General features: G+C 43.5%; 1 protein-coding gene across 10 annotated transcripts in view; it reads right to left on the reverse strand.

Moving 5' to 3' along the window:
• The window catches only part of TRIM67 (tripartite motif containing 67), a 53035-nt gene extending 47192 nt beyond the window's left edge, over positions 1–5843 (reverse strand). For 7 of the 10 annotated variants that reach the window (XM_058543042.1, XM_058543038.1, XM_058543041.1 and 4 more), the window contains exons 1-3: positions 5704–5843; positions 5047–5595; positions 4800–4959 (exon numbers count right to left, since the gene is read on the reverse strand). In XM_058543042.1, the coding sequence (XP_058399025.1) occupies positions 4800–4959; positions 5047–5595; positions 5704–5843 (849 nt within the window). Of the gene's footprint in view, positions 1–4799 lie in introns of all 10 variants that reach the window. The other 3 variants (XM_058543033.1, XM_058543032.1, XM_058543034.1) reach the window with 2 other exon arrangements.
• Between the last annotated feature and the right edge of the window lie 13481 nt (positions 5844–19324).

Genomic DNA, 19324 nt, shown 5'->3' on the forward strand with positions numbered 1-19324 from the left:
TGCCACAGGGCTGGCCCCCTACATGAACTTTTTTATTAATTACATAATTTTGCTGTTGGGAGAAAAAATAGGTATAAACTTTATGGAAGGCAATTTGGCAACATTTATGAGATTTCTTAAAGCCAGATATCCTCTGATATAGCAACTCCATATTTAGAAATTTAACCTAAGGAAATAATTAAGAGTATAGGCATAGATTTAACTAGAAAAATGTTTACAACAGCAAAAGACTGAAAACAGCCTACAATCCAGCATTAGGCATTGATCAAATAAAATAGTAAACCCTTATGATGGAATGGCATGCAGCCATCAAAAATTATGTACATTAATTGGCAGGAAAGATATGTATATTGTATTATTAAAGAAAAAAAGACAGTCACAAAACAAACATACAATAGAAAACTAGAAGAAAAAACTCTAAAATGTTAGAAATCCTTTTCTCTGCAAATTGGAATTTGGGGATGATATTTAATTTCTACATCTGTAATTCTAATTCTTAACAATGAGCATTTATTACCTGTGTTATAAAGTAATACAAATATTCAAATAAGTATACTTATGACCCTAGTACAGGTATGATTATGCATTCTGCCTTTGTCATTTATGTGTTATCTCTTTTAATGGAGAGAGTCTTTCTTCTGAGCCTTTAAAGGCTAGAAGTCCTTCCTTATCTCTTTTACAAAATAAGGTAGGACCGGGGTGCCAAGAAGTTAAGTGCCCTTTAGCAGAGCCTCTAGACGAAGGAGTAACCCGAAGTCCCATTTCTCCAGAGATTTCCAGGTCTCACCGTCTCCTTTGCTCTTCTGAAGTGCTGACTCATTGTAAACAGTAATCCTGGGGTATCAGTGAGATTTTGTTTTAATATTCTTCTATTTTCCAGGGTTCTCAAAAGACTTCTGAAGAAGGGCCTCTCCAGCATTCCACACCTCAGTTCAGGAATCAACTTCTACCCATTTTAATTCAGGGTCGACTATCTGCACCCAACAGGAGTTACAGACGTTGTTGACATTCTGTGACATGTCACACTAGGGAAGAGATACAGCCCATAGTCACCGTTTCCCTGGCTTTGAGATTCCCTGGATTATGGAATTAGAATTCCATAATCAATAGGCAAAAGGACAAAAGCTCTTGTGGAAATCTTCCCTTCCCTGCCCTATCTTACACAACACTTAGTTTCCTCATATCAGAAGTTCTTTGAAATAATTAATCCTCTTCCAGGAGAATAATCTAAAAGTGTGTTTAGCCAAGACCTAAAGTTTTTACACTGTTTTTTTGTGTGTGTGTGTGTGTGAGGAAGATCAGCCCTGAGCTAACATACATGTTAATCCTCCTCTTTTTGCTGAGGAAGACCGGCTCTAAGCTAACATCCACTGCCAATCCTCCTCCTTTTTTTCCCCAAAGCCCCACTAGATAGTTGTATGTCATAGTTGCACATCCTTTTAGTTGCTGTATGTGGGACGCGGCCTCAGCATGGCTGGAGAAGCGGTGCGTCGGTGCACACCCAGGATCCGAACCCAGGCCACCAGTAGCGGAGCGTGAGCACTTAACCACTAAGCCATGGGGCCGGCCCCATTTTTACACTGTTTTTAAAAGGTGATAATGAATCTTGTTTTAAAATAGAGTTCAGTGTCACTTATATGTCTCTTTACCTAAGAATCACTAATTAGATGGCAAGCTCGGGTCACTCGAGAGAGGAATTAAAGCAAGGCTTTGATGAAGGCTTCTCCAGTCACAGGAATGTGAGGGAAACGCTCCCATCCCAATGCTAGTTCTGGTAGTGCCACAAGGCTACCTTATGTCTTCTGGGATTCTTAGACGATAACAACAAAAAAATCCAAAGACTTTAAGTTTTACTAAAGAGCTTAACTGCCATGATGGGAGTGTGAAATTGAGTGTTCTAGTTTATCTTTCAAAAGTAGCCACCCTCACAGCTCACAATGATAGTCTAGGAGCCTGCCCACAAAGATAGGCCAACGCTGGACCAGGGCTCCCTCTCTTATCTTTTCTTTTGATCTTCAGCCCCTAATTGAGATGCTCATAATAAGCACTCAATAATTTCCCTTTCTGTAGAAAAATAGCACCTGCTGAAAGAGAACAGCAGAACTTTTATTCCTTCTTGAAAACGGGTTTTCACAAGAGTATCTCAAAGCATTCCTTCTGAATTTAGGAAGACATCTTAGTTCCCTGAAGCAGCACTAAATATAAAATTGAGACACTCAATTATGCATAGTTGTGTTTCCCACAGATAACTGTCCTACTATATTGAGCATAACTTTGCATTATTGGTTGAGGATAGATGTGTTATAAAACTGCAATTGACACCAAGTCAAAGATGACCAACCATTTTCCCAGTATGATCTTGGTTCTTGGAACCACAGCTCATTATCCAACTCACTTTTCCTGCTAAGACGCTTAATCTCTTTTAAGATTGCAAACTCTCATCTCAACTCATTGTGTCTTTTCATTAAGTCTAAAGATTTAGGTGGCAACACTCAGAATTAGATCTAGCATTCTAGCTGTGAAATTTAACAGCTCATGAACTCTGAATGTGAATCAATACCTCTCGTCTTGGTAACTGATCACAGTCTCTGTACAAAAGATTTCTTTATTTGTAAAATGATATCTCTTCAGTTGAAAGATGAAATTAGCAAGGCAGCTACAATTACTGTGCAGCAACATGCCACAAAATATCATGTGACTGATAACTAACTCAAGGCAGACATTCCCATTTAGCTCAAAGCTATTTTAGGACTCAACATAAACAATAGGAAAAGTTACCAGCTCATGTTTCCTCCAGATAACCAAGTCACTGAGGTCAAATAAGCACTCTTTGCTGCTGCCCTGTAGCTTTCTGCAAGTCTAGTGGTTTTAAGTATCAGGAATATAAAAACAATAAATAACATATACTGGTACTGTGCTAGAGGCTAAACATACAGTATTATACTTACTCCTAACAATAATTATCTGAGTTACATGTTACTATTCAGTGGGTTCACAGTTGTGCCTCAACGCTTACAGTGAGTGAATTACAAGCCCTGAAATTTGGACCCAGGACTATGTAACTGTACAGCAGGGTTTCTGTACAGAGGCACTATTGATATTTGGGGCTGGATAATTGTTTTGGGGAGTTGTCTTGTGCACTTTAGCAGCCTCCTTGGCCTCTACTCACTAGATGCCAGTAGTACTCTTTAGGCATGACAACCAAAAATATCTCCAGACATTGCCAAATGTCTTGGAGGGGGAGCAAAAATTGTCCCCAAATGAGAACCACTGCTCTAGAATTAGGGATTTGACTCCAGGTCACCCTTCATCTGACCTATTATGCAAATTTCCCTCTCCAAGGTGGATTTCTAAAGTGTTCCCCATTTGTTTTCTTTTATAATTCTTTATTTGTAAATCTTAAATTACAATAATAACATGCACATTGTAGCAGATGAAATTATATAGTAACTATATATAATAAACCTATAATGGAATGGTTGGTCCTTTCTTCTCCTCTCATCTATGCTCCCCTTTTTGTGCATCTCCAGCTAGATGACACAAGATAACCACAGCAAATTGTTTTGTTTTCCTGTGTCTTTCCTCCTCAATCAGAATACATATTTCCTTTTGGGTGATTTGGAGACCTCGTGCCTCTTTGCAGAGCGAGAGTTTATTGGAAAGAGGACACTGACTGATAGGTGTCTAAATTTGCAGATGCACTTGGGGTCCTTGAACAAGGGACTCTAACTGTGTCAGGCCTGACTCATTGACTTAGGGCGCCAGTGTGTCCAGTTGCTCAGCTTGGACTTTGGGTAGAAAATTATGGTGAATGTTTGTTAGAACTGACCCCACTTTTGCGTTGGGGCCTGATCAAGGGCCTGACTCAATTTTGGGGACTTCTTTCTTTCTCCTAGGACACACTGGCAGCTGCAAATTCATGCCAGTTGCCTTTAGAGGCTGTTCCATTTCCACTTGGGAGGTGGCACCCCCAGGCAAATCCCTAGGGAAGAAGGCTTGTGGCAGTCTCCAGATAAAATTGTGCCTGGTGGTCTTACTAAGAGCTTACTCTGCAATCCCACCACACTCCCACTGCTACAGTGGCAGAGTCCCAGTAAGAGAAGGTCTCTGGGGGGAAATGATGCTTTGTTCTTAAAAGGGCACACACCCAAATTCTCAAATAAGGTCTATGAGGTCCATATCTTCACTCTAGGCTGAGAGGCATTCTAGGGGTAGAAAGGCTGGAGACTAGTTGAGAGAGTAGGAAAATTTTTTCTCTGGAAGCTGATAGGAGTTCTGCTCTGGAGAAATAGTGTATCCCTTCACGGAGGGCTGGGATAGAATCCTTCTGCCTTCAGAGAAGATTAATGAAATGTGGGAAGCCATCAGACATTTTCCTGCAGGCAGGTAGGTGTAATGCTTGCACTTAAAAAAAATCTTTTTAGAGGGAGGAAGCGGACCATGGACGCCATAAATCTGGAGGCGCCTTCAAGGTAATGTATTAGTTAACTTTGGGAGTGAAAGAGCCCTGCTTCTGCATTCTAGGTGCCGTTAGTGTAGATTCATAAAATCTCAGAGGGGAGGGGACCTCCTATGTCATCTTACCATGCCCTTCCCATCCCCAACACCCAGCTCAGAGTACCTGGAATTCATTTAAGTGTTTGTCAAATGACTCATGAATGAATGAATGAATGAGATAATTCCTGCTTGATACTCTGGCCCGCCCTCTGCCAGGTCTCCAGGGAAGAGGTCAAGAACCCTTCTCCTCGCACCCTCTTCCTTGCACCCGTGCCCCTGCGCCCTGCCTAGCGGGCGCTCACCTTGTGCTGTTTCCACATGGCCCCCAGCGGCTTCACCTCGTGCTTGCCGTGCCGGCCCTCCTCCAGGCACAGATAGCACACCGGGGTTCGGCAGGTCACGCAGTACATGCTGTAGTTCTCCATTTCGTGCTCAGGGCACGTAGGGTACTTGCGGGCCGCGCTGCCCCCAGCCGCTCCGGCCCCGGAGCCCCCCGGGCTCTTGCAGCTGCCTCCTCCGCTGGAGGCGCCCGGGGCAGCGCCTGGGGACGCAGAGGAGGCCTCGACGGGCGCGGGCGGCGGCGGCGGCTGCACCAGGCGATGCTTAGCGAACGGTCCTCGGGATGGATGGCACTTGAGCTGGCAGGCAGTGCAGTAGAGCACGTCGCACTGCTCGCAGAGCGTGGCGGCCGGCTCGGGCGGAGTGCGGTCGCACAACTGGCAGATGGCCACTGCCACAGCTGCGGACGCCCCCTGCACAGCCCCGCGGCCCTGCTGGTACCGCTGCACGATGGCTTCGAGCAGCCGGTTGCGCTGGAAGCCGCGCAGCCCGCGGTGGTCCAGGGAGGCGCTGCGGTGGCACTGCGGGCACGTGATGGAGCTTGAGGAGGACGAGGACAACGAAGAGCAGGCGGCACCCCGGGCCGCAGCAGCCGAGGAGCCGGGCGGCGCGGGCACCATGGGCAGCACGCGAACTCCGTTGGGGGACTTGAGGCTCGGGGTGTAGGAGCCATAACCGCTGTCTGTCTCACTGTATAAGCTCAGCTTGTCCGCGTGGTCTCCACCACCTCCCGCACCGCCGCCCAGGCCGCCAGCTGTGCTCGCGCCCCCGCCGCTGCAGGCCGGGCCAGCCGCCCCATCATGGTCCAGAGGGGGCGCGGCGGCGGCACCCGCGGGCGGCCCCGAGCCCCGGGAGTGCAGGAGCGGCTGAGGCAGGTGCTGCTCACCATCCGGGGTCTGCACCGCTATGGTACGAGCGCAAGGCAGGCAGACATTGTGGGAACAGGGCAAGATGATGGGCTCCCGAAAGAGGGAGCCGCACACGGGGCACTTCAGCTCCTCCTCCATCGTGGCGCGGGCAGATCGAGATGCTCAGGGCAGGGAGTGGAATGGCCCAAGCTCCGGAGACCGGCGGAGAACAAGCTTGGTTAGCACCGGTGAGACTGGAGGCGGGGGCATCACACAAGCATGACTACTTCACACCCCGGGGGCACGCCCCTCTCTCTGTCCTGGGGCCACCGCCCTTAAGACGATTGGGGGCAAGAGAAGAGAGGGGGTCCTCACCTCCTGCCTGCGAGGCTCCAGCACTAGTGGCTTCACTGCGGCAAGAGTCCGGAGCCGATCCGCTGCCCTCGCGGTGGCCTGCGAAGCGCTCTAGGTGATGAATCAGCACTAGTGCCGCCGCCGACTGCAGCGCGCGTCTCCTCTCCACATCAGGACCAGCGGCCGGGCTGCGGTTCTCTAGCTCTCCTGTTTCAATCCCTGGGCTCCAGCGGGCAGCTGCCCAAGGGCCCCCTTTTGCTGCTGCCCCGCCCCCAATCGGGACAATCGGTAGGTGAGAAGGCAGGTGAGCAGGCCGTTTGGCCGAGGGTCTGGGTTCAGCACCACGAGGCGGCGGACAGCGCCCGGGAGCCGAGGGTGGAGCCCGAGCTCCTTGCGCCGGGACCGAGAGGCCGCCACCTGCCGGGTCACTGCGCCCGTGACTATCTCGGCGGGGCCCGGCCGGCCCGCAGACCTTCGCTCGTCTCCTTCCCTGGCGGCTGCTGCTGCGGGCCGAATGCGCCCTGGAGCTTTCTCTCCGCTGCCACGATTGACCTGCTTCTCTAGTTCGCAGCTGCTGCTCCTGCGGCGTCTCTGACCTTGGCCGCGCGACGCTGCAGCCGGCAGGCGGAGGGTGAGCTCCCGGCTGGCTCGGGAATCCCCTCCCCGCCTCCTTCCCGCCGCCGCCGCCTCCTCCCTGCGCGGCGAGCTGAAGAGTTGTAATTTCCAGAGCAGAGAGTAGTTGAGGGCGGGGGAAGAGGAGGCGTCAGCTCAGCGAATAACGGCTCGTCTCTTACTGCTAGGGGAGTCAAGGGGCAATTTAAAGGGTTTCGCAGAGAGGATCATTGTTAATAACAATCTATTATTTCGATGGAGATTGCGTCTTGAATTAGTACAATGCTGTGCCCCACCCCGCCCCTGCCATCATCTCCTATGCCCACTCCCTGCCCCCACCCACCACCATAAAAGGATGAAAACAGGGACCTAAAAGCCGGTTGTTTACAAATGGATAGGTAGCATGGTTTGACAGTCACTTTCTAAATCTATGATAGAGCGAAAAGCGCAAGTCACAAAATGTCGGATAGCCTGAAGTCAAAGGTTGATGTTTTATTTATGGATTGAACCACAAGCCATTTTGTCTCTTCTTTTCAACCAAGAGCGCTCAGCCGCGGTCGACGTCAGTCGTCTGTGCAGACTGAGTGAGGACACGAGATGGGATTTATAAAATGGGACTCCCTGGCGAAAGCGAGAATGTGGCACTTTGGGCCCCGTGGCCCTCGGAACCGAGCACCCGGGACCCAGCCCTACCCTGCTGCGGATGGGCAGTGCGGGGCGGGCAGGAAGTCAGCGAGCAGGGATGTTAGTTTTATGAATGGGAAAATCTCCACATTCTGCAACGCCAGCCACGAGCTGCGGGAACAGCCTCCCACCCGCTGCCCCGGCTGTTTCGTCTGCTCGGCTCTTCTCTGTCCGCCGCCGAGGGAAGGACAGCGGCGGGAGGCGAGGGCACGGTGGGTGAGAGGGGATGGGCAGAGGAAGGGCTCTGCCTACGGAAGTTTCACGCTGGCATGAAATAGATACAAATTAGGAAATCGTTCCTTTAAAAACGACATGAATATTGAAGTCGCGCCTCCCTCTGTTCTCAGGTTCCCCAGTTCATACTCCAAACAAAGACAAGAGGCGCCGCCGCGCAAGGCGTGGAGCCCCAGCGTCTGTCAGTCACCGGTGATGGAGCGGCGCCGGCTGGCGGGTCACGGCAGGAGAAAGCGGCAGCCCTGGTTATGGTGTGGTGCCTAAGGGACAGGACCGCTTGCAAGGGGACCGCTGGGGGAGGGGCGTGGCCGTGCACTCCTGACAGTAGTTAGGACCGCCCAGAACCTTGGAGGTCAGGGCTCCCGGGTGGGAATCTCGGCTCCTTTGCTAACCAGTCGCCGCACCCTAAGCAGCTTGCTTATGCTTTGCCAGTCTCCGATCCTGCTTCTGTCAAAGGAGTATCACAATAATACTCACGTGTGAGAACTAAATGAAGTAAATACAGATAGCAAATCCCACTTTCTGCTTTAAAATCCCATGACTCCTCAGTTCAGTTTTGCCCACTGTTGAGTAGCCTGCTTCCAGTTTGTGTAAGGTTGAAGAGCAGGCCGACCTAGGGCCAGATAGAGCACCACACAGAGTTAGGAGACCTGACTCTACTTCTCAGCTACAGGGAGCTTAGAGCAATTATTTAACCAAGCATCAGTATCCCCAGGTGGGAGATGGTGACAACCCAGTCCTAATCTGCCTTCTACAGATAAAGCCACAATGAGCTGGATCCTGCCTGCAATGCTTTGATAAGCCTTCAGGAAAGTGACTACAGTATTGCTACACTGCCATATCAGAAATCCTGGGGCATGGTTATAGGTAGGTCTGTGACTGAATGCACTTAAAGATGCATTTCTTGTGATTCTAGCAGTGTCGTCATTCACCCCAGCCCAGGCCAGCCTCCTGGTGACAAGGAGAGTAATAACCTCTTATGGTTCTACCGTGAACAGGCTTGCCCACGACCAGTGGTCATATGCCTGAGATCCACTCTGTTTTGTGATTTTCAGAGCAAGTTGCTTGGGGTGGGGATGGGGGGGGGGTGTCCTGGAGGAGTATGTAGATCTTTCCCTGTACAGAAGGACCTACGATTCCAGCAACTCTGTCACTCAGGCTGAGCATGATTTTGTTTCCCATGGGGAGGAAGCTCATCTAACACATCAGAATTCTACACTTATGCATTTCTCCCATGCCCTCCATCCCCACCACCCCAATCCCATGACCTAAATCAGCTTAGCCTTGTGCTGCACTGCTGCTAAATCATTGCTCGTTTGGGGGATTGGCATCCTACAGCTGCTTTCTATAAGCTGAGGTTACATAGTCAGCTTCAATACTTTGTTGTATATAACCATAATTACTAACAATTGTCAACATCATCTATAAAAAGCCCTCTTTCTGTCCCAACAGTGCCATGAACCATATGTATATAAAAAAGTCATTTTATTTCTTTGATCTTCAGGTTTTTTCTATTATAAAATTTAAGGATAGAATTCATTGAACTTCAGCTTTTCTTTTGGTTCTAAAAGGCTCTGCATATCAGTTGTTACATATGACATATCCCACTTAATAAAAATGACTCTCACGAAGAAATTCGATCCCAAGATTAAATGAAATTTTCATTCTTTTCAAGTCACTAGTATATTATTAAAGGCTGGGCCATGCAGAGAGTGAGGCAAGTAATAATATTTGCATTGTAGAACTTGACAGTGTGTCCTAGTCTGTTTGGGCTGCTATAACAAAAATATCATAGACTGGGTGGCTTAAACAACAGAATTTACTTCTTACAGTTCTAGAGGCTGGGAAGTCTATGATCAAGGCACCGGCAGATCTAGGGTCTGGTGAGGGCACCCTTCCTCCTTTGCAGATGGCTGCCTTCTCATTGTATCCTTGTATGGAGAGCGGGAGATAAGAGCAAGCTCTTATGTCTCTTCTTATAAGGGTCTAATCCCACTCATGAGGGCTCCATCCTCATGAGCTAATTACATCCTAAGGGTGCCCTCTCCTAAAACTACTACACTGAGGGTTAGGATTTCAATATATGAATTGGGGGAGGGGACATAAAACATTCAGTCCATAGCACAGTGTGAAATTATATTCTCACATATAATCTCATTTAATCCTCACAATGACCCTGGGAGGTACACACCACCACATTTCCTCAATCTTTTGATATACATATTTTTACATTTTAATGTTGCTGAAATCAGGAAGTAGACTACAATTGACAGATACTTCTCCTCTCCCCACCCTTACCTTGAAAATTTCATATTAAATCTATGGTGTATTTTACAATCACTTAGAATCATGGAAACATTTTACTATTTTCATTTTACAGACAAGGAAACTAAGATGAGAAAACTCAAGGTCTTGCAATTTGTAGTGGGGAACCTAGAACTGGTCTGACTTTGAGTTCAAAACATTTTCCTTTAAGCCACAGTTGCCAATGGGAACTTCACTCCCAGCTTTGAGTTACTGCTGGACAGTAGAGGCGATCTCAGGAAAGCACACTTGCCAGCTCTCTGTCCTCACCCAGGGCTGTTGAACATGCAATTCTCTCTGCTTTCTCAGGCTACCTCCACCTTCTCGGTCGGGTGCACTTCTAATGTGTTTCCTGGAAGCACCCTGTGTTATTCCTCTGTAGCCCTATCATTGTCTGTCATTTTTGTTTATGTATCTCTCTCCTCTAGACAAGATGCTCCTCAAAGATTGGAATCACGTGTGTCTTGTTCCCCATGTTGTGTTTCCTCCACCATTGCCTGGATCCTACTAAGTTATCCATCATTGTGGACCAACTAACTGGCTGTAGGTTCAAGAGGATCCATCCCCATAACCTGCCCTGAAAAGCATAGCTCTGGTGGAAATAATTTTTTTTCCTGCAGAAGACATCAATTTGCACATGGAAATTTTCTCTTTTTAATTCTCAAGTTCAAATAGATTATTTTGTTTTGTTCTTTGTGGTGTGTGTGTGTGCGTGTGCACGCATACATGCATCTTCTCATAACATCCTTTACTTACTCTTGATCTTCTTAGTGCTTAACCTTATTATTTCTGCTTGGTTCTCTCTCTCGGTCCTCTCCATCTCTATTCTAAACTACTTATGAATCTCAGAAAGATGGCCTCATATTTAATTTCTGGTCATGAACGTAAGTCCCTCTAGTGTCATCCTAGTTACTCCGTTTTCCATGGCCCTTTTTCTTTTAAAGGAGAAGCATGTGGACACATCTGAACAGTACATCAGTAATTAAAACTCCACAATGCACTGTCATCAAGGCAGAGAAAAACACTCTGTCATGAGTTACTTTGTGCTCTAGAATGGTTTTTATGCTTAAGTGTCTCAGAGACACTCAAGAGGCAGGATAATGTTACCTCTCCTCCCAAAAGAGCACAAATAAGCTAAATAATTTACTCCAGCTAACACAGCAAATTACAAGTAAAACAATCAATCTGCTTTGTCCTTTGAATTTCAAGTATGAAGTAGAATGGAATTTAAGCTTTATCAGCTAAAAATAGGTGCTATAATCTCAAGCACAAGAATCTCTGAATCAAATTTTTTAATGAAAGCTTATGATATTTTCCTTTGAAGTTACTTTTTTGTTTGTTTGTTTTTTACAGTGTTGGAGGATTCAGGAAATTTAATAAAAATCTACAGCCCAGAAACCATATGGTCTTAAGTAGTTTACATTAAACTAGAAGAAAGTGGCCACATCCACCTCTATGCACAGTGCACCAAGCCTTCTTTGTGGCAAAGCTAATGAGGAATAATTATCACTAGCAACATAAAGCATCCTCTCCAGAGTATACAATGGGCTTCTTTTCCAGGAGATAGATTCTATAAAGGAATCTTAAAATCCAGCCACTTTCCCCTTCAAACAGCCTTGATGGGTGCTTAACAATCTTCTGTTTTAACTTTTTGAATACCAAATAATGACTGGTCCCCTCTAATTCTGAGACTCTTCTTCTCCACAGATTGGGAGACCTGCTTGGAAAGCCTGCCCTTCTCTCACTGCATCCTTTGCAAGTAATAGGGTTTAAAATCAAATCTCAGAAGAAGCAAATCGATTCCAATTTATAAGATGCTTTATATCTCAGGGTATCTTTATGATGCATGGAAACTAATATTATTACCACAAAAGCAATTTGGGCTTCAAATACTTCCCCGTGGTTACAAACTTCAGCCATGAGCATTTTAATAGTTCTTTACATTTTTATGGCACCCTTTCGTATATATATTACCTAATGTGATCCTGACAGCAACACAGACTGGACTGGGAGATGGTGAAAGTGAAGGACTGGCCCCGACCCACATAGTAGGTTCTCATGAGCCATGCTGGTACAACTTGATCCCAAACCTAGGCACAATTATTTAGTCTAAAGGTGGGCACCTGACCAGGCTAAACCAATCAGAATTTCTTCCTGAAATGTAGAATTGGAATCCAGAGAAAGAATCTGGATGGGCCTCTATCACCAAAGTTAGGGAACTGTTTTGGTCCTAGAAAAAGCAAAAGAAATGGAGAGTGAAGAATAAAGCAGAAATGCAGAGACAGAGAAGAGAGAGGGCCTTTTGAGGGTCCCACAACCTTGCATGTTTCTGAGATTCAACTACACTCCTGCCCTTGGGTTCCATAAAACACCCCTCTACCCTTATGATATTATGATACCCTTATTTTCCTTTCAGAAAAGATAAGCGTTCAGGAAGAAAAGATTGGGTTGACCCATCTGCCTATTCAAATAATTAAGGTAATGCCCTTGTTTAGTTAGATACTTTATCCTCTCTTTCTGGATGCTGAAATTTTTCTGCTCTCAACCTGTTTCTATTGGATTCTGGCCTTGACTGTTCGTTAGTTTTGCTCTTTTCATTCCTGAATGCTGTTTTCTACCCATAGCTTCATCTTTTCAGACTGTTAAGCTTCACCTTCCTCTTTACACTCATCCTAACCACCACCTCTTATGGGCCATTGACTTTCCTTTGTTGGACTCCATGTTTCCTCTCCTTGACTGCAGCAGAAGCCATGGCTCCATGATGTTCTTATTCTCTCCGCTCAATATTCTCTTAGACTGGAAATCAACGGGATGTAATAATGTACTTGGTAGTGCCTATAAGTCCAACAGCCTCCCATATTAAAACAAACCCTCAAGGTTTGTAAAATGTAAAGTGCTATACATGAGATAACAAGTTTGTTACTTGGTGGGAATAAGAGAGATCAGAGAAAAGGTTGTGGAATATTGTGTGGAGGTGCTTCCAAACTCTGATAGTTTTATTTGCCCATCTCCCCTGCAAGGATATACCACCAAGGGGAAAGAACACATAGGCCACCAGGTAGGGCATCTTCTCTATGGCAAAGTGCTCAAAACCATGTCACTATCCAATTCACATGGTAGGTTCTTTTGTAACTTACCATGTTCACGAGACTCTTCTTGTAACTATACTATGTTCACATGGTAGGTAAATTTGTAACCATGGGGAAGTATTTGAAGTGCAAATTGCTTTTGTGGTAATAATATTAGTTTCCATGCATTATATAGATACCCTGGGATATAAAGAGTCTTATAAATTGGAATCAATTTGCTTCATCTGAGATTTGATACTAAACCCATTCTATGATACAGAAGTCACTACACACTAAGTGGGCTCTAGTTTCTTAACATCCATCATATTTGACATATTTCTAGGTGAGGATCCCTCAGGTTTTGGTAGAAATTTGACAAACCTCCTGGGTTCTAAGGCAGAAGGAGGGTAGGAAGGTGGGCTTTGGACCTGGACTGCATGGGGTGGACTCCTGGATCCAGCTGGGAAAATCTTGGCAAGATGCTTAACCTCTCAGAAACTCAGATTCCTCAGCTATAAAGTGGAGATAATAGCAGTATACACCTCAAAGACTTGGGACAACTTGGTGAAATAACATATACAAAACGCTTAGAAAAGTAGGTGATATGTAGTGCTCACTGAACAGTAGGTATTACTGCTCATTCATTTTTCTGCCCCCCAACACATGCCATATGGTTGACTCTAAAATGATATTAGTAAATTAGTAAACTGCAAGTAGACTATTTTTGCTGAAATATTGGACTTTATTTGAGTTTAGTGGGGAAAGTGAGTCATTTATCTTGCGTGAGTGATAAGAGAAGATGGGAGAACTTTCAGAACCAACCTGTCAGGAAATGGGTGTGACACCTAGGAAAAATACAATTTCTGCTCCAAAGGAGCTTAATATCTAAGACAGATATAGTGAGAGCAAAGAAAACATAGAAGTAATGAACTTGCTAAAAATAGAGAACAAGAGTTTTTAAAAACAAAGGAAACAAAGAGAGACTTTTAAATCTTTACACTATGCACAGATTAAGGGTTAAGAGAATTGATTTTAAAGCTTTTAGTAAAACAATGCTAGGGGCCAGCCTGGTGACACAGCGGTTAAGTGAGCGCACTCCGCTGCGGTGGCCTGGGGTTCGCTGGTTTGGACCACGGGCATGCACCGATGCACTGCTTGTCAAGCCATGCTGTAGTGGCATCCCATAAAAAGTAGAGGAAGATGGGCACAGATGTTAGCCTAGGGCCAATCTTCCTCAGCAAAAAGAGGAGGATTGGCACTGGATGTTAGCTCAGAGCTGATCTTCCTCACACACAAAAAAATAAAAATAAAAAATAAAAAAATTATTAAAAAAATGCTAAATAAAGAAATTATGACCAAATAATACTTGTACATCTTATATATATATGTAACTAGATAGTATTTTGACATAATATATAATAATATACTTCTTTCAACAAATTTTTATTTTCAATCATTTTTCCGTATCTCAAGATACTCTTATTGAAATTCTGTACCCATTGCAAAGGGATGATTGTTGTAATAGAACCAGAGAGAAAGATGAGAGTCAGATCTTGGCTTGTGACTCCCAAATAAGGCTTTTCAACTCATGGCAAAGACAATATTTTAAGAGAAAAAAATAATTTTCAAATTTTGAGTATAAAAGAATTCTGAGCTCCAAATAACTCAGTACACATAATTTATGCCATAAATATTTTAGAAGACTCTAAGATCGGTTAGAATCAGTTTTTCCTGCCTCAGAAAAAAACAAAAACCAATCAAACAAAACACTCCTTAGGAGAAGAGGAGAGTCAGAAGGAGAGCTAGAGAACTGAGGAATTGTATGTCACCAGGCCTTGCAGATCCCTGTCCTCATACTGGCCCTGTGGGAAGGGGTAAGCGATAACAGACACTTCGTGTGGGTCAGGGGATCTGAAAGCAGAGGGAATCAGAGCTTTAATTTCTGGGAGTAGACTGAAAGGCTGCAAGCTTCGTGCAGGGCCCAGATGGTGAAAAGGCAGCAGAGCTGAAATAGCCGTATGTTGTGTCCAGACAGACGGGACAAGGTGGCCCAGCTGAGTCCCTGCACTCCCCACAAGTGATTAGAACACTGTAATTTCATGTAACTGTTAATATGATTGAGGTTAAATCTTCCATCTTGCTATTTGTCCCATCTGCTCTTTGATCTTTTTACCTCTTTTCCTGTCTTCTTTTGAATTGAGAATTTTTAAAAGGATTCCATTTACCTCCACTATTGACTTAGTTATTCCACTTAATTTATTTTTAGTGTTGCCCTAGTGTTTATAATATACACCTTTAAGTTAGCACAGTCTGTCCTGTTCTCTCTGTTTTCCTCCTGCAACTCCAATTACATGTGTGTTAGATCATTTGACTTTGTCCCTCAGCTCTTAGAGCCATGTCACCCACTTCTAGACTCTTTGGTAAGCTGGACCACTTGTTCACATGAAGATGGAGTGAATGAGAATGAGAGGAGCAGGGTTGCAGGATTTGACCATAAGCACCTGAATGTTTTTTGTGTGTCTCTTATGGCTCAGATCTAGCCCAGAAAACTGACAAACCTAAAGCAGCCTTGTAGTCAGAATCTACAAGAACCATATGACCAGAAGCTAGACTGGGAACAAGATATCTCAGCAGATGCCAATGTGTGTGAGGATGACAGCTCCACGAGGCTAGATGCTTAGTGTCCCTGCACAGACACATACTTCCTCAATGGAAAGCCCTCCAGAACTCAAGTTAAGCCCAGGTAGGAGAGGAGGGAGGGGAGGGGAGGGTGTTTGCCTGGAAATGACTGAGAGAACACTTAATTGGCAGATAATAGATTTCCATTATCCAGCAGAACGGTGGCTGAACTAGAAACTGAATTCACTTATAGAGACAATTAAAATATTATGTTTCTTGTTCCTCTAAGTTTTTGGCATGAGATTCATCCCCAATTCATATATTCCTCAATTTAATTATCACAACAACCTTGTAAAGTGGGATTATGACGCCCCGCTTTATAGATGAGAATGTAAGGGATGGGAAACGTTAAGTAACTGCTCAAGTGTGCTTGGCTATGAAGTGGTGGGACTGAAATTTAACCCACATTTTCTGATTTCCTATCATCATTCATTTGAAAATGTTTGCTCACTGGCCATTTGTCAGGCATCCTTAGTGAAGAAGACAGATATGATTCCTATCTTCATAGAACTTCCAGGTCAAGTAGAGGAGACAGCAATTTAAAATGTATAACACATATCAGCTGGGTCATTCTTGCCCCTTGAAATCTAGATATTTTGGCTCAAATTGGTGATTCTACATCTTTTGAAAGCCCAAACTGCTTTACAGAGTTTGTAAGAACTCACAGTGTGCTGACATTCTCAATGTCATCTCTGACTATGGCCATCTGCTACAACACAAGTCATTTCTGTTCTTTATCCATGTCAAATTGAACATGACACCCAGCTCTTCTTGAGTTTCCTAAATGCCTGCTCCACTCTCTCTCCAACTATGAGCTAATAGTTTGACTCAAGAGTTGAGTCCTTTGAACCTGTGCTTTGCTGGTGTGACTGAACTTCTACTCTGAACTTTTGTCCTGCCAAAATGGGTCAAATCCTGCAACCCTGCTCCTCTCATTCTCATTCACTCCATCTTCACGTGAACAAGTGGTCCAGCTTACCAAAGAGTCTAGAAGTGGGTGACATGGCTGTAAGAGCTGTGGGACAAAGTCAAATGATCTAACACACATGTAATTGGAGTTGCAGGAGGAAAACAGAGAGAACAGGACAGACTGTGCTAACTTAAAGGTGTATATTATAAACACTAGGGCAATCACTAAAAATAAAATAAAGTGGAATAACTAAGTCAATAGTGGAGGTAAATGGAATCCTTTTAAAAATTCTCAATTCAAAAGAAGACAGGAAAAGAGGTAAAAAGATCAAAGAGCAGATGGGACAAATAGCAAGATGGAAGATTTAACCTCAATCATACTAACAGTTACATGAACACAGTGTTCTAATCACTTCAATTAAAAGGCAAAGACTGGATTAAATAAAGCAAGAAAGCTACTTTAAATTTAACAACATACAATGAGGTGAAATGTATAAGTACGTAAAAAGATATACTATGTAAATGCTAATCAAAAGAAAGCTACAGACCAAGTACATTCAGAGAGAGAAACATTAGCAGAAATAAAGAGAAATATTATTTGATTAGAAAGAGGTAAATTCAAGAAAACATAGCAATTCTAAATGTGTAGACAGAATGTATCAACCAAGCTTCAAAATAAATGAAGAAAAAAATGGAAAGAATTGGGGCTGGCCTGGTGGCATAGTGGTTAAATTTGCATGTTCCACTTCGGCAGCCTGGGGTTCACCATTTTGGATCTTGGGCGCAGACCTGTGCACCACTCATCAAGCCATGCTGAGGTGGCGTCCCACATAGAGCAGCTAGAAGGATGTACAACTATGACATACAAATATCTACTGGGGCTTTGGGGAGAAAAAGGGAAAAAAGGAGGAAGATTGGCAACAGATGTTAGCTCAGGGACAGTCTTCCTTCAAAAAAAAAAAAAAACTCCACCCACAAAGTTAAAAAAAAATGGAAAGAATTGAAAAAGAAATAGTCAAATCTACAGTTGTAATTGGAAACTTCAACACTTCCCCCCAATAGATAAAGCAAGTAGACAAAAAATCAGTAAGGATATAGATGACTGGAACACCACTATTAACCAACTTGATCTAATTGACATTTATAAAACACTCCCTCCAATATCAGCAGAATACGTTCTTTTCAAGTGCACATAAAAAATTTGCCAAAAGGGGCCAGCTCAGTGGCATAGTGTTAAGTTTGCAGGCTCTGCTTCAGTGGCCTGGGGTTCATGGTTTCGGATCCCGGGCACAGACCTATGCACCACTCATCAAGCCATCCTGTGGTGGCATCCCACATAGAAAAAGTAGAGGAATATTGGCACGGATGTTAGCTCAGGGACAGTCTTCCTCAAGCAAAAAGAGGAAAATTGGCAACAGATGTTAGCTCAGGGTCAATCGTCCTCACCAAAAAAACCCACAAAAGTTTGCCAAAATAGTCCATATTCTGGGCTACAAAAAAACTCAATAAATTTAAAAGAATTCTCATCATAAAAACTGTTCTCTGACCACAATCAAATTAATTTAGAAATCAATAATAGAAAGATCTCTGGAAAATTCCCAAACACTTGGAAACTAAATAACACACTTATAAAAATTCCATGGGCTCAGAGAAAAATCAAAAGGGAAATTTGTAAGTATTTTGAACTGAATGGAAATAAAAATACAACATATCAAAACTGTGGGATGCAACTTAGAGAGAAAGCAGTGATTAGAGGAAAATTTATAGCACCAAATGGCTGTATCAGCAAAGAAGAAATATCTTAATCAATGACCTAAGCTTCCACCTTAAGAAACTAGAAATAGAAGAGCAAATTATACCCTAAGTAAGCAGAAAAAAGAAAATAATGAAGATCAAAGCAGAAGTCAGTGAAATAGAAAACAGAAAAATAACAGAGGAAATTGCTAAATTCAAAAGTTGGTTAAGATCAATAAAACTGATAAACTCCTAGCAAGACTGATCAGCAAAAGAGAGAAGAAACAAATTACCAAAATCAGGAATTAGAGAGGGGACATCACTATAGTTCCCTACTTATTAAAAAAAAAATAATAAGAGATTATCATGAAAAATGTTATGCCAATAAATTTTATCACTTAGATGAAATGGATAAATTTCTTAAAACACATAAACTAGACATAAATAAATTAGACAAAATTTAAGATCCACACATGATTAAAAGCTCTCAGCAAATGAAGAATAGCAGGAACTTCCTTAACCTGATAAGGTGCATTTATGGAAAATCTACAGCTAACAGGATACTTAATGGTGAAAAACTAAATGCTTTCGCCTTAAGCTCAAGAGCTAGGGAAGGAATATCTTTTACCACTTCCATTCAATATTTTACTGTGGTCCCAGTCAGTGCAATAAGACAGGAAAAAGAAATTAAAGGACTGCAGATTAAAAAGAAAAAGTAAAACTTTCTTTATTTGCACGTGAATGATCATTGACATAGAAAATTCCAGGGAATCTACTGAAAAGCTATTAGAACTAATAAGTGGGTTTAGCAATGTTGCAAAGGTCAAGATAAAAAAATTAATTGTATTTCTATATGTTAACAATGAATAATTGGACATAAATTTAAATACTATTATATAAGCATCAAAAAATTAAATATTTAGGGAAAATGTTAGCAAAATATGTGGAAGACCTATACACTGAAAACTATAAAACATTGGTAGAAATTAAAGAAGACGTAAATAAATGGAGAGATACACCATGTTCATGGATTAGAAAACTAAATATTAAGATATCATTTCT

This window comes from Diceros bicornis, chromosome 6 (genome assembly GCF_020826845.1).
Source record: "Diceros bicornis minor isolate mBicDic1 chromosome 6, mDicBic1.mat.cur, whole genome shotgun sequence".
NCBI lineage: Eukaryota > Metazoa > Chordata > Mammalia > Perissodactyla > Rhinocerotidae > Diceros > Diceros bicornis.